The sequence below is a fragment of the Rutilus rutilus genome, assembly GCF_951802725.1.
Source record: "Rutilus rutilus genome assembly, chromosome: 17".
Taxonomy (NCBI): Eukaryota; Metazoa; Chordata; class Actinopteri; order Cypriniformes; family Leuciscidae; genus Rutilus; species Rutilus rutilus.
The window spans coordinates 22,660,318-22,680,216 of record NC_140230.1 but is presented as its reverse complement, the minus strand read 5'-3'; the positions used below and the strand labels follow the sequence as shown (position 1 = coordinate 22,680,216).

General features: G+C 37.6%; 2 protein-coding genes across 5 annotated transcripts; one reads left to right on the top strand and one right to left on the bottom strand.

Annotated features, from left to right (window-relative positions):
- Positions 1 to 2,137: 2,137 nt before the first annotated feature.
- On the bottom strand, positions 2,138 to 7,056 carry chtopb (chromatin target of PRMT1b). 4 transcript variants are annotated; one of them, XM_084385752.1, is made up of 7 exons: positions 6,882 to 7,056; positions 5,380 to 5,480; positions 5,101 to 5,245; positions 4,813 to 4,999; positions 4,588 to 4,740; positions 3,642 to 3,683; positions 2,138 to 3,062 (listed from the first exon to the last, which is right to left on the bottom strand). In XM_084385752.1, the coding sequence occupies exons 2-7, from the start codon at positions 5,454 to 5,456 to the stop codon at positions 2,875 to 2,877; spliced, it is 792 nt and encodes a 263-aa protein (XP_084241878.1). In that variant the 5' UTR covers positions 5,457 to 5,480; positions 6,882 to 7,056; the 3' UTR covers positions 2,138 to 2,874. The 4 variants fall into 4 exon arrangements, with proteins under 4 accessions (XP_084241878.1, XP_084241876.1, XP_084241877.1 ...); XM_084385750.1 differs by having other exon boundaries at positions 5,095 to 5,245; positions 6,882 to 6,924; XM_084385751.1 differs by lacking the exon at positions 6,882 to 7,056 and adding an exon at positions 5,724 to 5,846.
- Positions 7,057 to 7,059: 3 nt separating this feature from the next.
- smad10b (SMAD family member 10b) lies at positions 7,060 to 18,529 on the top strand. Its single transcript, XM_084385748.1, has 12 exons — positions 7,060 to 7,161; positions 8,731 to 8,977; positions 12,320 to 12,494; positions 12,672 to 12,695; positions 12,965 to 13,156; positions 14,021 to 14,236; positions 14,401 to 14,505; positions 15,198 to 15,251; positions 15,334 to 15,517; positions 15,613 to 15,781; positions 16,054 to 16,192; positions 17,045 to 18,529. The coding sequence occupies exons 1-12, from the start codon at positions 7,088 to 7,090 to the stop codon at positions 17,254 to 17,256; spliced, it is 1,791 nt and encodes a 596-aa protein (XP_084241874.1). The 5' UTR covers positions 7,060 to 7,087; the 3' UTR covers positions 17,257 to 18,529.
- Positions 18,530 to 19,899: the final 1,370 nt, after the last annotated feature.

The window sequence follows — 19,899 nt, the reverse complement described above, 5'->3', positions numbered from 1 at the left end:
CCATGGCAACCCTCCTCCGGTCTTCAGAGTGGCATATTACAGTTGAAGTGTCTGGACATAAGAGATCAGGGAATAAGGAATATGGGTGGCAGCTCACCAGCCAAACCGACTCCTGCTAAGAGCCAACGCATGATGGTGCCAAAAAAAAATGCATGTCACAGCACACACTACAGGTTTGACATGATAGCTTTTACCTGTTTCCAACTGAGAACTGGCTGAATTGGTAAACAGGGTCATAAATGCAGCAAGTGGCATTTATGCACAGAAGCTGTTGTCATCTGAAACGGTTGACTTTTCATGATCCATCCATGATCCACAGAGTGGCAATGTAAAACATGTGTGCTTAATAATTCAAGAAAACAATTAATATTGTAGAACCATGAGTCTGTAAGCAAACAACAAATGAAGCTTTGAAACCTTCAACTCTGCACAATTGCAGCATAAATCACACAAAAGTACATTTACTCTTAATCCATGAATGAACACCGACAGCCTCCCCAGGGTGAGCTTGGGTTTGAAGAAGAAGATCTGGCTTGACAAAGAAAATTGGATTTGGACCACAGTGTGTCTGGATGTTTAAACAATGCCTAACAGATAAGGAAAGATATAGAAAACAGTGTTATCTGACATGCACTTCAAATAGTCAATGTTCCTGCTAACAGCTTGAAGCATTAAAACCATTTTGAAGGTGTGAGGGGGGCAAAGACATTACCAGAGGTATGGGGTGATGGCTCAAAATTACAGATTGGTTAAATTCCTATTGAAGCAGGAAAATAAAAGCGTTGTAGTGTTATCCTAATTTTGAAGGAAAGTGAAGGTCTGGCCACCTGCGAACATTCAGAGCCTGACTCTTGACAGTGATGCGAGTAGAGGCAGATCTTTCACTAATCGATTTCTATATAGGATAACTGTAATACATAACTCATTATTTTTGCTCTAGTATCTCATAAATTGCAGTTACACAGTTATGTGATTCTGATATATGATGTCACTGGCGACACCAATGTGGACCATGGTAACATGTAATAGCTACTGAAATACTAATTTCCCACACTGTGGGATGTTTCTTCTTAAATCAAACCTTCTGGACTTTAAACTACAGAAGACTACAAACACCTAGCACCCCCTGCTGGGCAAACACCTAGCATTTACCAAGATTATCTTCAAGCACCAATTTCTTTATTTAAATGTCATAAATAAATAAATGAATTAATTAATAATAATAAAAAAAATACACATACACACACACACACATGCATATACATATATATATAAACTTTTTTTTTTTGGTGTGTTTTTTTTAGAATGTGAAACAGAACTGATCATTCATGGATTTCTTTGTTGTTGTTTTTTTACATTTCCTGGCCATTACAAAACTTAAAATTTAACTTAGAAATTTAGCCCGTGCAGCATAGGTCCCCCCCCCCCCCCCCCCCCCCCCACCAGTATATTTTCACTTGAGATAAAATATAAGGGCTGCCATTTATCTGGACCTGTGAGAAGTCGAAAGAGTACTAAAGAACACCCTTATCCTCCTGGATACTGGTTCGAGTGCAGTGGGATTCAGAGGTTGAGTCATCTGATGCTTCTATAATCTAGAGTACCACACACTATGAGGAAAAGGATAAACATAATCCAACTGAAGCATTCTAAAAACAACTTTCTCCGGGTTCTCTTATTTAAAAGCACTGATCTATGAAATGACAGCATGAAAGGACACAGTTTGGCAAAAATGGTTTTATAAAGAGGGCCCAACTCATTTGTTTACACAGCAACAGGAGACTGCACAAACAAATCTATGGTCATTGGTCCATCACTACTCAACAGCATATGGCAGGAAAGGACTACAGAATATTGGAGAGAAAGCAATACTGAAATTGTTTTATATCAGTAATAACAGCAGATGTGTTTTAATGAATGACTTACCCTTGGTCTGGGATTTTCAAAATAATCAGCTTTGGCTCATATAGCTGCGAAAGAACAAAAAAAAAAAAAATTCACAAAGCAAATTGTTATAAACATGGACATGCGAGTGGAGGGTTGCTATTTTCCTTTTTAGAGAATTTTGTACACTAGCAATTATAATAATTAAAATACACAAATGAATCAAAGAAAAACGAAGCCCGAGACAAAGACAGCAATTTCCAAACATCTTTTATTAAAGAACAGGAAAACCAACTATCACCACAGGGTGAAGGTTAAAACAGTTCCATGTTAACTTTTCTCTTTTTAATCACCACCTGTAACAAATTATTCAATATTACAATTTTGCATATGGTGATCAAACTGTAATGATACAAAACAATTGTGAAAAACAAAAGATGGCTGACATGTATCTCCTTCAGACCAGTTATAACTCAAATAAGTCTATCATAGTAATTGTCTCATATGAATCTTGATACAGTTTACAACCAAAATGGAAAAAACGGATGTCGGCGATTAAACAAATTTGTTTCTCATTACAAACTGCTTATAAAATATGAACTAGCAAAGTTTTAACTGAGAGGTGATTCATGTCCATCCAATGCAAGTATTCAAAGGAACTGTTTACCAAATAAAGTGCTATTGAAACGATTTTCTCAGAAACAAGATTTTCTAGAAAGCAGCACAAGTCTTTGGAAAGCTATCAATACTTTCTTGCTCAGTAGGGCTACAGGAAATATAATGATTGTTGAATTAGAGTAACACACTTGAAGTCAGGGGTTTCGAAGCAGCAGAGCTCTGAGGGACGCAGCAACTATGTACAAGTTCAGGTCTACTGGACAAATAACCCTGTAACAGAACAGTCTATCTGCAAGTTAGATTACATGCTCCATTAGTTAGGGTTAAACTAAAAAAAAATAAGCAGTGGAGCTTAACTTTGGTCTCAGGTCATCAAGCCATGTCCTCCAAATCAACCTGAGCCATATAAGCATCCAGCTCTGCGTCCAGACGGCTCTTGGACATGGACATGTACTCATCCAGTTGTTCATCCAACAGTTCCCGAGAAGGAACCTGATGGATGTTGAATCTGGTCCGGCTGCACCCTGAATGCCCTCTGATAGATGTCAAACTGACAGCACCTGTGCACACAGGATGAGAGTTTATAGCCGAGGGAAGGTTATGAATGAAAACATTTGCATGTACTTAATCTAACTGCACCACTTCAGTGAGGTGAAGAAGAATGTCTTTTTGAGAGTAACATCAGCCATCTGGCAGCTTTTTAGTACTTCGAGCTATTGAGCAGAGCAAAAATTATTAATCAAGAAATGAATTTATCTGCAACAGTTGAAAAGAAATGGAACAGAGCCAATTTGTCCTAAGTGTTTCCATAACCAGGTAAATTGCTGCAATATTTTCTGTTTATCTGATGTTCGTCGCTAACTGAATGCACTGAACATGTAAAAAGCAGATGGAGTTACAGGCATATATATTCAATCAAATATGCAGGCAATATTAATGAACAGTGAATGTTGTCAGCTTTCACCTGCAGGAAATTGCTTCTGACATCTTTATGGAAATCAGAAGAATTTGCTTAAGATTTACAGTACACATCAACAACGCTTGATTAGCTGATCAGAAACTTGGCCTAACCAGTTACAGAGAGGTTATGCTGGACAGACATTATCTAAACAACCAAAGAACTAGTAAGTTTGCCAAACCTTGTGGTGTTCCTGGATGTGGCACCTGTTGCTCTGCATTTCCTGAAGAATCCAAACATTAGGAAAGAGTTGCTGAAGTTCATTCTTTAACAAATTCCCTAATAATAATTTCAGTCTGATATAAACAATTCCAGTAAAGGCATTTTCCTGCGGCATGAAAGTAATTAATCACATAACAGACACAGAAAAGACAAAAAGGTGATAGCACGCAGGTTGCAATTCAGTACTAAGCATTGAGATGAATAGGAATGCTAATAGACACAGGTATTATGATCCACCTTATTTTCAATGTAAAAGCAGGCATGGTCATTTGTAAGTTGAATTTGAAACTTGTATTGGTTATATTATTTGAATGTATTTTTGTCATTATAATCACACTAGTTTGTAGCGCAAACAGTTTTACAATTTTCTGCACTTTGTTATTCTTCTAGTTACTTACCTATAGCAGCTAATGAATCAGAAGTCCCACACGTCCACAGAAAATAGCTTAATTTCGTGTAGCGAAATAAGGTGGATAGACATCACTGGCTCAAAGTATGTCCGATTTCAATGCTCATGTGACATCCTGTCTATTGAGATACCTTGATTATTGAAGGCAGAATAGGTGTATCTTTCGCTGCCTATGATATTCCGTGACACTTGAGCAAAAAAAAAAAAAAAGGCATCTGGCAAGTTGCAGTTGGGGGTCAGTTTAGGTGTAAATGTACATTTCACACTAACTTTTTCCACTTTTGATGTCATTTCTAGCTAGAAATTACTATTATAGTAATTAAATATTTGCTTAATTATCATCTCTCTCAATTTTGTTGTACATAATTAAACCTTTACGATGCCTCAGAAGCCTGTCCGTTTTTCGGGAGGTACCTCTGTGTGCAAATGCTTTCTGAGAGGGAAGCGAGGAAACAAGTCAGCTACCTAAGCTTTCAGACACAGTCCTTGTTCTCACCTGTCCTTCTAATGGCTCCTCCTCCTCTGGTTCTCATCGCTCCAGTCAAATTAATTATGCCTCCACGCTGTTGCTGCTGCTGCTGCTGCTGCTGCTGGCCACAACCCCTCTGAACACCTAGAGTGTTGACTACACCTTGCTGTCTACTCATGCCTGCACACACATGCATGTACATGAGATATAATGTCATGCTGGTGTGTCTCTCTCACTTACGCTGTCACTCACTTCTCCTTGTGTAAAATCCTTTGACCAGTCCTCTTCTGTCGTCGCCGCCGCCTCCTCCTCCTTCTCCTCCTCCTTCTCCTCCTCCTCCTCCTCTCATTTGCCCCCGCAATCCCACCATGCACCCTCTCCCCAAGGGATGGCCGAGCCTTGCCTTCGCACTCACTTTGCAGAGTTGATTATTTATATTCTGCAGAGAGGAAGAGTAACAGAAACGATTTAGTCTAGCATCAGAGATCACCAGCTCCGATATTTTTGTATTTTATCAAACAGAAAGCGTCTGACAGATACATTATGCAGGGCGGCCAGCACAGAAGGTCTGTTGGCCATCTCCAGAGCCAGCTGCTGGTTCCTCAGCGAGGCCGCAGTCTGCTGTTTCACTGCGGAGGTGATGTCCATCACATCTGCTGGCTGAAGCTTCAGCAAACTAGTGAAACTACAAGGAGGAGCAAAACAAGACCGAGAATTAAAGCACACCATAATAGTATAGTGACTCTCAAGTTGAACTGTAAACAAATGTATTTCTTGACAACATTTCGACAATAGGACTTTTGCTAAACTAAATCTCACCGGTCATGCAGAGAGACGGTGCATGTGCTGTCCAGAATGATCTTTTGGGGATCCCTAGGATTCATTTTCACATCCATTTCCACTTTCAGTCAAAACAAACGCTAAAATAGTAGAACGAGAAGTCAAAATAGTGTTGACATCTAACTTTAACCCACATATGCCTAATTCTAAGTGTACTTCGCCAAATAGTCTGTGCTTGTTTTGCACAACTGATTTGCATGAAACTAAACTTAGAAAACATCTGAATGTCTAAAACAGAAATGTAGCGTTTTAATATTTAAGCTATAAGTTAAGTTATATAAATATGAATCATAAAACAAAATCGAGGTTTATTGATTTCCCACCATTGAAGATAGCATCGAAACACGCGCTGTTATGTTGTTAGAATAGCTTTAGTCGGATGTTTTCTGCCAGGTGTGCGGAGTTTGGTACAGTGATTCACACGCTGTTGCGGACCGGCTGGTTCTGAATATTCTACCGCCCTCTACCGGACATATCAGCACATGGACACCACAATCTCTGTGCCAGAAAGAATATTCATCAAAATTAACATTTTCTCACCCTCATGTTGTTTTAAAACTGTATGAGTTTCTTTGTTCTGTTGAACACAAAAGAAGATCAAATAAAAAAATAAAAAAATTGGTATTTTGTTTTCCTACTATGGATGTCAGTGGGGATCAACTGTCTGGTTACCAATATTCTTCAAAATATCTTCTTTTGTGTTCAAACAGAAGAAAGAAACTCATATCGATTTAAAACAAATTGAGGCTGAGTAAATGATGACAGAATTTTCATTTTTGGGTCAATTATCCCTTTAACTTTTTTTTCTAGTTATTAAAATATAATCTGGATAATATATTTTATACCTTGTATAAAGTTATCCGTTTTCTATTTTTCTATCCACCATTAGAGTAATATTTATATGTATAAACATTTATTTATTTATATTTAATTTACATCAATTTGTATTTTACAATAAATAAGTAATTTTGATATTCCAAGACGATAATATAAAAAATAAAACCTGATTTTTTTCTCTTTGGTTTTGTTTCTTACAGTTAAAAAAAAAAAACTATATGGCTTTCGATTTAATAAAATAAATCCATCTCGTGGTTTCCAAACATAAAACAAAATGAAAAACGAAACATGGCCTATATCAATATCTAACATTAATAATTGACTTTTTTTTAAATTAATGTTAATAAATTAATAGCTTATAGGTCAACCGTCCTATAATTGAACTTGACTACATTTTATAAAATTTTAGAAATTTTAAAAATATCTAGTAGTATTGCATGCTTTCTTCAGACTAATGGCCTCCTAGTCAGCTGACCGACCAGGAGTCTCTATGATTAACTTAGCTCACGATGCTTTTGAGAAACGCAGCCCAGGTAAACCAGCTGAGCTCCAGCTTGACCAGTCTAGTGTGGGATCATCAAGTCCAGCAAACCATCTGAAGCAGATTTAAAGTTTTTGTTTGTTAACATGATTAATCTACTTACTTATTGCACCTACACTTGCGCTCTGTAGGAACTAGAATGATTCCCACCCCCCCACCACAAATTTTGTCTTGTGGCCTTGGTGTCTGTTTCATATTCAGATTTTAGTTAGAGGTAACGCCAGGGGAGTTACCTCTCTCTCTCTCTCTCTCTCTCTCTCTCTCTCTCTCTCTCTCTCACACACACACTCACTCACTCACGCACTGGATATGCGCGCGAGCGAGTTAGATTCAGACTGGCGCAGACATACACAGAAGGGTAAAGCACATGTGACACATAACATGTAAGTAGTCTTTATATTAACTTGCCGTTTATGTTTTATGTATTTAGTAATTAATAGCTGTGGTAGTAACAATACTGTCTCAGAAAGAGTGAAACCGAACAAACTAGTGTCTGATTCAGGAAGTAACTCTTCGGTGTTTCCCTTACTGAAGTTCAGAATGATATACACATATCATGGAATATGATATACATTTATTTGTATTAGTTAATAAATATAGTTACATCGAACTGGAATTTTCTATATATCTTCATACTAAAACGTTAGTGTTTTTTTTTTTTGTGCTACTGCCTATTAGGCTACTTAAAATGAAACCCCACATCACCTGTGTAGCACTGTCAGTCTAAATGCCCAGGTCTGAGACCTGTGGTCCATTCTTCTAATTGTATGATTTTCCATTATTGCTGTGAAAACTATACAGTGGCCCCAAACGTTTTTAGACATTTTAACCACACTTGAAATGTTTGAATTGTATTGCCTTAGATCAGTGGATCCACACTCACTGGCTTTGCTTCAGAATATTATTGGACATCAAGTGGGCTGGTGACCCAACATAGTTTGAAAATAGTTACAAAAATAACAAAAATGTCTTTAGTACCAAATATTAATGTAACAGTGAACTGCATAAGGCCAACAATATTTAGCATTTTATACACAAATACAGTACACTATGACATAATACAGTATAGGTTGACTGGACACATAGCCATGGAAGTCAAAAATAAAAGGTTTCATTTTGAAAGTTCATAAGCCTATATGTATTCTGACTATCAACCTACATGCAGTTATAGCCTACTAAATAGATACAATGAGCATAACATTTAAACTAGGGCTGCACATTATATTGAAACGATCAAAATATCGCAAATGTATATATCGCGATATGCATATCGCAACGGCTTGCAATGACTGGGGTCATGAACAAAAGACACAGAGAAAATCACTCACTGCTCTTGGCTGAATAACTTTTGTAGCTTTATTAAGAATCAGTATACTATATATATTTAATTCATAGAGTGAAAACTAAGCCATGTTTTATTTTGACATTTGATTATTCCCGTTTCTGTTGTTAAATAAACCTAATGTAGGCCTACCTGAAACCCTAAACCCCGTGGTTTACACTGACGTAAAAATAACACTTACTTCTTATGCTACAGTAAAACACTGCTGTTCACTTTCAGAAGCTACTGTATAGAGATGTTTTCTTGTCACAAAAACAATGTGAAACACGTATGTAGGTTATATCATTTTAAAAATAATTAAAGTTTATTTTACACACTTTAAACATTATCGTATCGAATATCGCATTATTTTATGAGTTATCGCATATCACATTTTTCTTCAATATCGTGCAGCCCTAATTTAAATAATTGTATTATTTGTATTTGCATTGTTTTTTCCCTGCTGTCCACAGACCAGGTTTGCAACTCACCAGATGGGAACCATTGCATTAGATAACAAACCTTTCTCAGAATTTTATGTTTTAATATCCAATGCAATAATACATTTTTAAGTGTTGGTAAAGTGCCCGGGCCACATGCATATACCATTTATATTTCTCTTCTAAAATAGTGGGAGCAGAATGTCTGTGAATGCCCCCAGCAGCAGTGATGCGTGTTTAAGCATCGTTCACAGCCTGATGTGCCACCGCCAGGGAGGAGAGAATGAGAGCTTCGCCAAACGTGCCATTGAAAGCCTGGTAAAGAAACTCAAAGAGAAAAGAGATGAGCTTGACTCCCTCATCACTGCTATCACCACAAATGGAGTCCATCCAAGCAAGTGTGTCACCATACAAAGAACGCTGGACGGACGTTTGCAGGTCAGAGCATTAACAGCCAACATCATTGGTTTTTAACACAAATTAATCACACGTGTGACAACCAGACAAATGCATGATCTGGTGAAACTACAACTGGTCAGTGACTTCTGATGAAGCTGGTTGACCAAGGAAGCAAGTTCTATTTTAAGAATTCTGATGGGGAAACAAGCATACCAACATAGGCACCAGCATCCAAAACACAACATATACTAGCCAGTTTTTGGTAATTGAAATAAAATAAAATAAAATAAAATGTAAATATTAGATGAACAACTAACTGAAATTGAACTGAAGTTAAAGTACTAAAATTACTAAAACTGAATTTTCTAAATTAAATCTATGTAGATATATATATAAAAAAACTAATAAAAATGACAAAAGCGCATAACAGAATTACTTAAACTAAAATTTAAATTAAACCTGATAATCTAACAATAAAAGTCAATGCAAAGTATTAATTATTAACAAATACTCTATTATATATATATAATATATATTGTTAGATTTTGCTGTATTTGGCCGAGCGGTCGTTTGGGTGGCTCGCCAATGTATTCGATTTCTCTAATACATAAAATAAGTACGTTTGACCAGAGTTTGTGTGGGGAGAAGAATTTATTGAAGATTTGTAGTGTAGCAGTTCTTCAGCAGCAATGTTAGCGTGTCGTCATTAATCTTAACCCAAAGTTCGTGTATGAAGACAAAAGGCCTACATACAATAGAAAACTGTTAGGACCTCCCACAGGAGATTGATCTACACTGCAATCTACTCTGACCAACGTTGTTTCTTTGTCATTCACACCCATCGGTTTCTACAGGCCATACGTCTGTATGGGCCATTTGGTTCACACCTTTACAGACACAGATAGTAATCTTGCATCTGAGGCACAGTCACAATGTAAATACATCTGACTAAAGTTAACTGAAATACACATAATCTTTCAATATATATGTGTATTTATACTAAAATAACACAAATATTAGCATGCTAAGCAATGTTGGTCTTTTCAGCAGGGTAATATATTGTATACCAGGCTGTTGGTATCATCTTACACATAAATAGGCTGTTATTATGGAAAAGTCCAATCATTTTTCAGTGTTAATTATTTTTCCTCATGCGACTGACACAGTGTAAATAGTGTATGCGGCCAGTTCTCCACTTCAAATGAAATCTGAACATAAACAATATAAAATAAAGCTCCCGCATGTCAGCGTTAATTACATGTCAAAATACAGGAAAAGACACACACCACATTTTTCCTAGAGGTTCCATGCAACTTCCACAACAGAAGTGACTGCACTCTACGTTATAATGAATTTTCACGAACATAGTTAACTGAAAAAGATTCACTTAAAGAGCCAGTTAATCCAAAAAGCATGCATAAACACTTTAACTGACAAATAAACAGTCACATCATATAATAATGGCTGTTAAAACAGTATGTCATTTTGTAACGTGATCACTTTTCATGTTTAAGACCAAAAGTCTGGCAGACTTTCACCTCTGCGGCATTTATAACCATCAGAGAAGGAGAATCGAGGTATGAGTGATGTCAACATGGAAGAAATCTTTTCTCCCAAAATAGTCAGCTCATGGTTTTAGAGAGAGAGGAGAGGCCCGTGGAGAATGAGACAGAAAGTTTTCCCTTCCCCCAGCTGTAGACGGGGAGAGAGGCGGGTGGAGGGTGAGGAAGGGTTGTTTTGTCTGAAACACAGGAAAGGGGCATGGCCAAGCTTAAGCCTGTCTGTCTCGTAGTCTGTGTATGTGGAAGAGAGACGACTGTGTCAGTATTTGAAGCATGAGTGCAATGCATTCAAGTGGGACATGTTCTGAATGTATGCATGCATCCGTAATATCCGTATGCATGTGTGCTGGACTCTGTTTCATGTCACGCACAGCTATTAGGGTTAGTGGAGTTATTGTTAGTGGAGAAATGTTATGTTTATGAAAATGAGAGGGTTCTGAGAGTTTAATATGGTGCTCCGTCTGTGTGTGAGTTTGTAAAACGTAATGGGTTTGGCAGTGAACCAGCTCTCTCAGTCTGTGCGCCGACTGTCTCTGCTTTGACTCGCTCAGGAAGGTCAGTCTCCTGGGTGGAGAAGTGTAAGTCATTCCAATAGCAAATGAGGTCACAGTGTGTTGCCACTCACACATGATTTAGAGAAGATGGTCTGACAGCAGAGTCGAATGTTTCTCTATACTTCTGTTCCTTCTCTTTCTCTGACTTCTGTCCATTTGTAACATCTTTCTATGTGATGTCATGCTCCTGAAACTTTTGAATGACCTTGATTGAACCATGAGCTGTAAGAGACTAGATTATGTTCTGATTGTAGGTCAGAGTCTTCCCTGACTTCAGACCTGTCTATCCATCCATAAGAGTTTGACCGTTCTTTACTCATGTCCAGTTGATATTTAGTGTAATGATTGGATGCGCTGTGGAACAGTAACAACATTTCTCAAAATCGTAAAAGTTTTCATGAAACGGAAGTTGCGATAGTTTTTCTTCCCTATTGTGACATACTTTATATCAAAGTGAGACGGCATCTTGAAGGGGGGGGGGGGGGGGGGGGGGGGTGTACTATTCTATAAATATGCAGCCTTTGGCAAACTTAAGAAAGTTCTTTCAAAAACATAAAACAATATATCTTACCATCCCCAAACCTTTGAACGGTAGTGAATATGAAGCAAATTTGACCAAATTAAAAACCTGACATTCTAAAAATAAATCATGAGATTAAAAGCAATTCATTATTTTTGAGCCCTAATATTCACGTAAAGTCTCATAATTAAGGTCTGTTAAACAAAGATGAGAGACCATGATTGTCAAATTTTCCAGTCGTGTTTTACATCACATTACAGCTACAGTCTTCTATTTCAGTTGGCAAAAAGTGTAACAAACTCATCTATGCCTAAGCCATTAGTTATGTCTTTCTCGTGAGCCAAAATCATCAAATACATTTTTCTCTGAGAACTGAATAGTTCTTTGGAACGGTGTTAAGACTCGGGACAGGGTAGAGAATGAATATGATACTGAGGACACCCCGATTACCAGTGCATGCAGTCCAGGGAATTTTTCAGTCAGCGCATAATAAATAATACTAAATAGATATTAGAACAGAATCCTTCTCTTTGCTAAATGTTCGTAACTCAATTCGATGTAACTTTTAACCTTTAATATTAGGCAATAAATCCCTGTACAAATGATTTGAGTAAAATACATAATTTTTCTAAATGTATTATTAATATCACACTAAAAGTAAAAAAAAGTCATAGCTGTGAGAGTGTGAATTAAGCCCTGTTATAATACTGTACTGTTGACATCAAGTGTTGTCATTGCTCCTCAGGTGGCTGGGCGGAAGGGTTTCCCTCATGTCATATACGCTCGTCTGTGGCGATGGCCGGACCTCCACAAGAATGAACTCAAGCATGTCAAGTTCTGTCAGTATGCATTCGATCTGAAGTACGATAACGTGTGCGTGAACCCTTACCACTATGAGCGAGTGGTGTCCCCTGGGATCGGTGCGTATGTTTCTAAAAACACAAACTGCTATGAAACGAACAAAAAGTTTTTAGCAGGGAAATATTTTGTTCTGGAACATGCAGTATACTTGAACGTGATTCAGTGTTGATATTTTTTGTGATTTTATTATATAACGCAGTGTTCTATGTCACTTTTTCTTTCTTCTCGTCTTGCAGTGGGATTCAGTTTGCCAAACACAGGTGAGCGGAGCTCTGACTGAATGGTGGTGGCTATTAGCGCTTGTATTTCTTCTCCACATGTGAAAGAATGTCTCAAACAATCATTTGGGCTAATCGCTGACGGCCCTGATCGCTATGCTGCTGGCAGCCAGCCTTTAATCAGACAGAGACTGCCATAAAATGTGTCAGATCAAGACATGCAAGGACTCGCCTTGCACTGAGATAGACAAATGAAACAGGAGTATGGAAAGGAGCTCAAATATGTTTTGACACTCGTTCTCATCCCTCAGGCAGGCTGATAAAAGAAGAGCACATACATGACTGCATCCAGATGGAGGGTCCGTCGAGTATGACCTTACAGCAAGACCATCATCCTACAGATCACTACAGCCCACAGCAACTGAGACTGATGTCCCCAGAGCCGCCCCAGCGAACCACTTCCTCTGTCACTCTCTACCCCAGCCTGCCCCTCTCTCCACCCTGTAAGTATAGCAAAGCTTGATCAAGGCAGTAATCGTCATATTGCATTATGAGACATATATAATACGTTTATTTTACTTTTTTATTTCTTTATTTATTAAGTTATTTAGCTTAATTTAAATTTATTTTATTTATTGCTAGATTGATTATAATAGGGATGTGAGGGTGATTTTAGGTTTACCTGACCCTGACTGGTTTTAGAAGGTATTTGCATAAGACCAAAAAAATACTATTTTTAGCTTGACTCTATAAATATAGTAGGTAACACTTTACAATAAGGTCTTATTTATTAACATTAATTAATGTATTAATTAACATGTCATGAACCAAAAATGAGCAATACATTTACAGTATTTATTCATCTTTGTTAACATTAGTTAATAAAACTGCAGCTGTTCATTGTTTGTTCATGTTAGTTCACAGTGCATTAACTAATGTTAACAAATAAGTTTTGTTTTAAATATTTACTAGTAAATTTTGAACATTAACTGAGATTAATAAATGCTGTAGACATTCTTAGTTCATGTCAACTAATGAAACCTTATTGTAAAGTGTTACCGTATAATATGAATAATATTTTATACACTGGCATAAGAGACTTCTTTCCAAAACATTTAAAAAAATCATAATTATTCCAAACTTTTGACTGCTAGTGTATATAATTTAAAAATACATAAAATGTGGTTTTGGAACAGTTGAAAATCGATAGTAAAATGAATTTTCTTGTTTTGTGTGACAGTTCATGCTTTAGCTGTCACATTGGTGGTTTCACCTTACTAGTTGTGACTACCAAACAAGTGGAATCATGGCCTCTTTGTTGTATTAACACAATTGATCTCATTTTCTCTGTCTAACTCTTTTTAAAGCGAGTGCTTCCAGGTTGTCCATGCAGGTAGAACGACCTGAAGGACTGTTGCAGATCGCCTCCCCAGCGGGACGGGCATTGACCTCCAGCTCTCCACCTTCCACCCCAACACACAGTCACGCACCCACACACAGCCAGCCCTCGTCCCAGCAGCCCTCTATCAGTCAGAATGAATACAGCACCGCCAAACACACACAGACACAGGGCTCTTACCACAGTAAGTGCATGCAGAAATCATGTGCAGTGTTGTGTTCGCCATTGACTGTGTTGAATTTTATCATTGAGACTTTAGAAGTTGTATATGTGTGATGATATTATCAGTGAAAGACTCATATATGAAATCAGTATCAAGTCGTGTTAAATCTGTTTATTATGTCTCAGCAACAACCTGGACAGGGACCAGCACAGCCTCTTATACTCCAACTGGACCACAGCAGAATGGGCGGAGTCATCAGCAAGCCCCTCCCCCTCATACCAGCCACTTCTGTATGTAAATACTGATCATGTCAACAGTTTTTGTAAAATATAAATAATGATAACTGTAAAATAATTTAACAATCTCATATACAATAAATTATACATATAAATATATAAATACATACACTGTTGTTCAAAAGTCTGAAGGCGGTAAGATGTTTTTGAGAGAAGTATCTTATGTTTACCAAGGCTGCATTTATTTGATTAACATACAGTAAAAACTGTAATATTGTGAAATATTATTACGATTTATAAAAACTGTTTTATATTTGAATATATTACTAAATTTAATTTATTCCTGAGATGTCCAAGCTGAATTTTCAGCATCATTACTCCAGTCTTCAGTGTCACATGATCCTTCAGAAATCATTCTAATATGCTGAATTTTTCTGCTCAAGAATTATTACTGTTGAGTAAGCAGGGTGCTGTTTAATATTTTTGTAGAAACAGTGATAAATTCTTTTCAGGATTTTTGTGATGAATAGAAAACTCAAAAGGACAGCATTTATTTGAAATAGAATTTTTTGTAACATTATAAATGTTTTTACTGTCATCATAATGTTTATATATAATGATAGCTTGCTATTTAATGATATACTTCTATTATATACAGTATATACTTCTCTCTATCGTCTTATCATCATTGTATTCTTAATTGTGTTTCCTATACTGTATATAAAGTATTTTTATACTGTTATCAGGGTCTCAGCATCACACACCAGCCTCATACCCTCAACCGGTCTCTAACCATCCAGGTACAGCATGCAAACACACACACACACTTACATCTACAAGAACACTGTAATGAGCCTGTGTGTCATTGTGTGTACACTACAGGCCCAGAGTTCTGGTGCTCAATCTCTTATTTCGAGATGGACGTGCAGGTCGGGGAGATGTTTAAGGTTCTAGCAAACTGTCCTGTGGTGACGGTGGATGGATATGTGGACCCTTCGGGTGGGGACCGCTTTTGTCTGGGTCAGCTTAGCAATGTTCACCGAACTGATACCAGTGAGAGGGCACGGTCAGCGATCATTCAACATAATAGATATACACATTCATTCATATATGGAATCGACAAAGATGCAAACTTATGAACACCTGACATCCACCCAACAGGCTTCACATTGGTAAAGGTGTTCAGCTGGAGTGCCGTGGGGAGGGGGACGTGTGGATGCGTTGCCTTAGTGACCATGCTGTCTTCGTGCAAAGTTACTACCTGGACAGGGAGGCAGGGAGAGCACCAGGGGATGCTGTTCACAAGATCTACCCAGGAGCCCTCATTAAGGTTCACCTTTAATGACAACACACCTTTGCACTGCTTTATTCTTTGCAATTAAATCCAATCAGACATCAAATCCAGAAAGGTACAGCCTTGTGTCAGAGCACTATAGACGAATACTACAGATGTTTTTGGCATTGTAAATCAGTTTTTTTCCATGAAACAAGCATAAATTAAATTAAGCAGTAAAATTAAACATTAATGTGTGAACAAGGACTGAAATATTTTGGATCAATTGTCCCAAGTGCTGGTGAAATTATTCCATTTTATTCCTCCAGGTGTTTGATCTTCGTCAGTGTCACAGGCAGATGCAGCAGCAAGCGGCGACTGCACAGGCAGCTGCAGCTGCGCAGGCTGCAGCGGTAGCTGGAAACATCCCTGGGCCTGGCAGTGTTGGAGGAATTGCTCCTGCCATCAGTGAGTCACTGGTCCCACAAATATCGATTTTCCAGTTCTGAACAGTCTCGGTAACGATTCTTAAAACCCCAAATGCCTGAACCGCTTTTCATCAGTAGTGTGTTGAATCTACAGCCCCATAGCAAAAGAAATAATATTTTTTCAGAATTGAATGTCATGAGACGAAAAGCATGGGTACAGCAAAATTATGCCAAGAAAATGCAGCTTTCTATTCAGTTGTCATCATCACAAGCTGCATGCAATAACTGACAGCATGACAAGTTTAGCCCGATTTGCAAACAAATGACTCCTATGAACTAGTTTTAGTGAATCGAAAACATACAGTGTGACCAAGTGACCAGTGTAGTCTAATTCACAAGTAAATAACTCAATTGAACAAATTATTTTTAGTAAATCACAAACAAACAGTGCAACCAATGTAGCCTGATTCACGAGCAATTGACTCTAATAAACTGGTTCTTTTTAGTGAATCAAAAACAAACAGTGCAACCATTGTAGTCTGATTCACGAGCAATTGACTCTAATAAACTGGTTCAAACCGCATGACCAGTGTAGTCCAGTTCAAGAACAAATTACTCTTTTGAGCTAGTCCTATTAATAAATCTTAAAAAAGACTCTATTATCCTATTATCCTCTATTAAATATTAAAAAACAACTTATAGCTGAGAGAGAATTTCCTTAGATGTCAGCAAAATGGCCACTATAACTGTAATATTCCCGAATGAATCAGAATCGAACCATGAGCTAGTGAATTAGAATCAAATCACGACATGTCCAGCCCTAGTTTTGAAATTATGCCTTTCAAAAAACTAGATTACTTTCTGTAATACTCTCCCTTATACATTTTTGTAGGTCTGTCAGCGGCAGCTGGAATAGGTGTTGATGACCTGCGTCGTTTGTGTATCCTGCGTCTGAGTTTTGTAAAGGGTTGGGGACCTGACTACCCTCGACAGACCATCAAACAGACACCATGCTGGGTGGAAGTTCATCTACACCGTGCCCTGCAGCTGCTGGACGAGGTCCTGCACACCATGCCCCTCGCTGACCCCGGACCTGCCAACTGACCCACAGACTGCAAAATATACAAGTCCTGTCACAAAAACAGGGAAGATGACTGACAGAGAGACACACACACCTGCGCAGGCAAACAGTGACTCATAGTACCACATACACGCATAAGCCGTCATACCTTCACACACACACACACAGTTTTTCCACAGCCTTGGCCAGCAAAGTGCCCCTGAACTGACCAGTGTTTAGTCCACTCTTGGGTGCTGTTGACTCGGTTGTCATGGTAACACAGACCAAAGGCCCCACTGATGAGTTCACACTAAAAGAGGTGGAAGTACTGTAGATGAGGTGAAGAGGGAGAGAAAGATCCATATAGCTGAACATTTGATGACATGGTTAATGATAGTTCACCTAAAAATGAAAATTCTGTCATCATTTTCTCACCCTCACATTGTTCCGAACCCGTAAGACTTTTGTTCATTTTTTAAACACAAATGAAAATATTTTATCGAAATCTGAGAGATTTCTGTCCCTTCATTGACAGTTACGCAGCTACCACTTTGACGCTTCAAAAAGTTTATAAAGAGATTGTAACTAATCCATATGAATTTAGTCCAAATTTTCTGAAGAGACTCGATCGCTTTATATGATGAACAGATTGAATTTAGGCTTTTATTCACATAAACATTAATCAACGCACACATTAGATATGGCAAACGGAAGCTCAAGCATGCTTACTTGACGTGCGTCTTGTGTGTTACGCAACATGTTTGAACTTCCTCAAGAACCAATGAGGTTTGTTCTTGCACGTCAAGCAAGTACAGTTAAAATTAGGTTTATGTTCGCTGATCAATGTTTATATGTGAATAAAATCCTAAATTCAATCTGTTCGTCACATAAAGCGATTGTTTCTCTTCAGAAAATGTGTATTAAACCGCTTAATTTATATGGATTAGTTACAATCTCTTTATGAACTTTTTGAAGCGTCAAAGTGGTAGTTGCATAGACTGTCGATAAAGGGACAGAAATCTCTCTGATTTCATTAAAATATTAATTTGTGTTCCGAAGATGAACGACATGAGATTGAGTCACTGTTGACAATTTTTTCATTTTTGGGTAAACCAACCCTTGGAATTTATATTTATATTTACCCTTTAAAGGGGTCCTATTATGCCCTTTTACAAAGTCTGGATTTAGTTTTTGGGGTGTACTAAAATATGTTTTCATGCTTGATTGTTCACAGCTCCTCTCTCCCCAGTTTGGCTAGAACACGCCGATTTCGATGAAGCCCCTCCTTCCGAAATACAAAATGTCCTGTGATTGGTTAGCTGGCCCAGTGTGTTGTGATTAGCAAATGTCCCACCCCTCCATAACTGCGAGTTCATCTCTAGTGTAAATATGAATAAGGATGGCGTCAATTTCAAAACAATTTTTGAGCCCGATTCAGACCCTGACAATGTTAACGAACAAGAGGACAGTGCAGCAGTGCAGAATGGATTTCATGCACAGATTTTGCAAGCACGGAATTCACAGGACATTTCAGAGTGGTATGTTGAATTTGAAAAATTGCAGGGCTGGGCATTTAGGGTTGCAAAATTTCCCTACTATTTTTCAGAACACTAAATAAAAGTTTTGAATTCATAACACAAATGTATTTCAAAAATAATATAGTAAGGATAGTCAATGTCAATATTTCATCATTTTAATACTGTAAATATTTTAAATGTATTACCGGTCATTTTAATACCACTTCATTAAAAATTTTATATATAGAATTTAATTATGAAACTACTCAAAAAATGCCCAGTGTTGCATTCTTTTATCAATTTCTGAGTGTCATCTATTCTACTGCTACGTCACGTGTAGTTTTTATCCACATTTAGTGAAAATTAGGTAATTAATTGCTTTATACAAATGTTGCAATTCTGCTACACTAGGTCTCTTAAGGGTTAAAGCTCTGACTCAATCTGATTTATCATAGTTCTTAAAGTGGCAGCTGACCTCAATACTGAGTGCAGGCAGGACATCCATGAACAAATGCATTTAAAACCAGCTAATAGAAAGGAAAAAAAAAGTGCTGTATTATACAAACCAGTTTATTTAATCTGACAAATCTTGAAATGAGACCAAAAACAAGTGATATCAAGTGAGATCAAAGAATCTGCAGTTTTAAAGACAATCAACTTGTTATGAATACCATAATAGTTTATAATTCAGTGATACAGAGATAAAAGTTTTGTTAACAGTAGGATTTTCGTCTGCTAGGCTATACATGAGTGATGCCATAACAATGTGCCAAAACAGTCTGACATGTTCAAGCTTTTATAAGCCATAACACAGTCAGGAGTGAGGACACCTAGTGGTTATTTTTTAAAGTATTACATTCCTTCATACACAGCCCTGCATTAGACTTGAGTTAACTTGCATGACTCTTGTTTAAGCTTTATATATTACGAATTGTATTTAATTAAAAGATTTTGCTAGAGGCTCTGCTATATTGTGAATATATTCATGGCAAAACACCTCCAAGATATGTGCTTGCTAAATATTTTTTTTCAAATCCCACTTGCTGATTGTAGGATAATATATAAGGGGTCTGCCACTGAGGGGGGCCTCCAAACATGTGTTCCGGGACCGGGACCATGGTTCAGCCCTACTTCAGCCGTGACTATATTCAGAATACAGCGCACACTCAA

Coding starts and splice junctions, on each gene's coding strand:
- chtopb (XM_084385750.1), bottom strand. CDS start 5,456: ATGGATGTGAAAATGAATCCTAGGGATCCCCAAAAGATCATTCTGGAC. Junction 5,000..5,094: donor CCGCCCTGCATAATGTATCT/GTCAGACGCTTT, acceptor TCCTCTCTGCAG/AATATAAATAATCAACTCTG. Junction 3,063..3,641: donor ACATCCAGGAACACCACAAG/GTTTGGCAAACT, acceptor CTGTGTGCACAG/GTGCTGTCAGTTTGACATCT.
- smad10b (XM_084385748.1), top strand. CDS start 7,088: ATGCGCGCGAGCGAGTTAGATTCAGACTGGCGCAGACATACACAGAAG. Junction 13,157..14,020: donor CCTGCCCCTCTCTCCACCCT/GTAAGTATAGCA, acceptor CTCTTTTTAAAG/CGAGTGCTTCCAGGTTGTCC. Junction 14,237..14,400: donor GACACAGGGCTCTTACCACA/GTAAGTGCATGC, acceptor ATTATGTCTCAG/CAACAACCTGGACAGGGACC.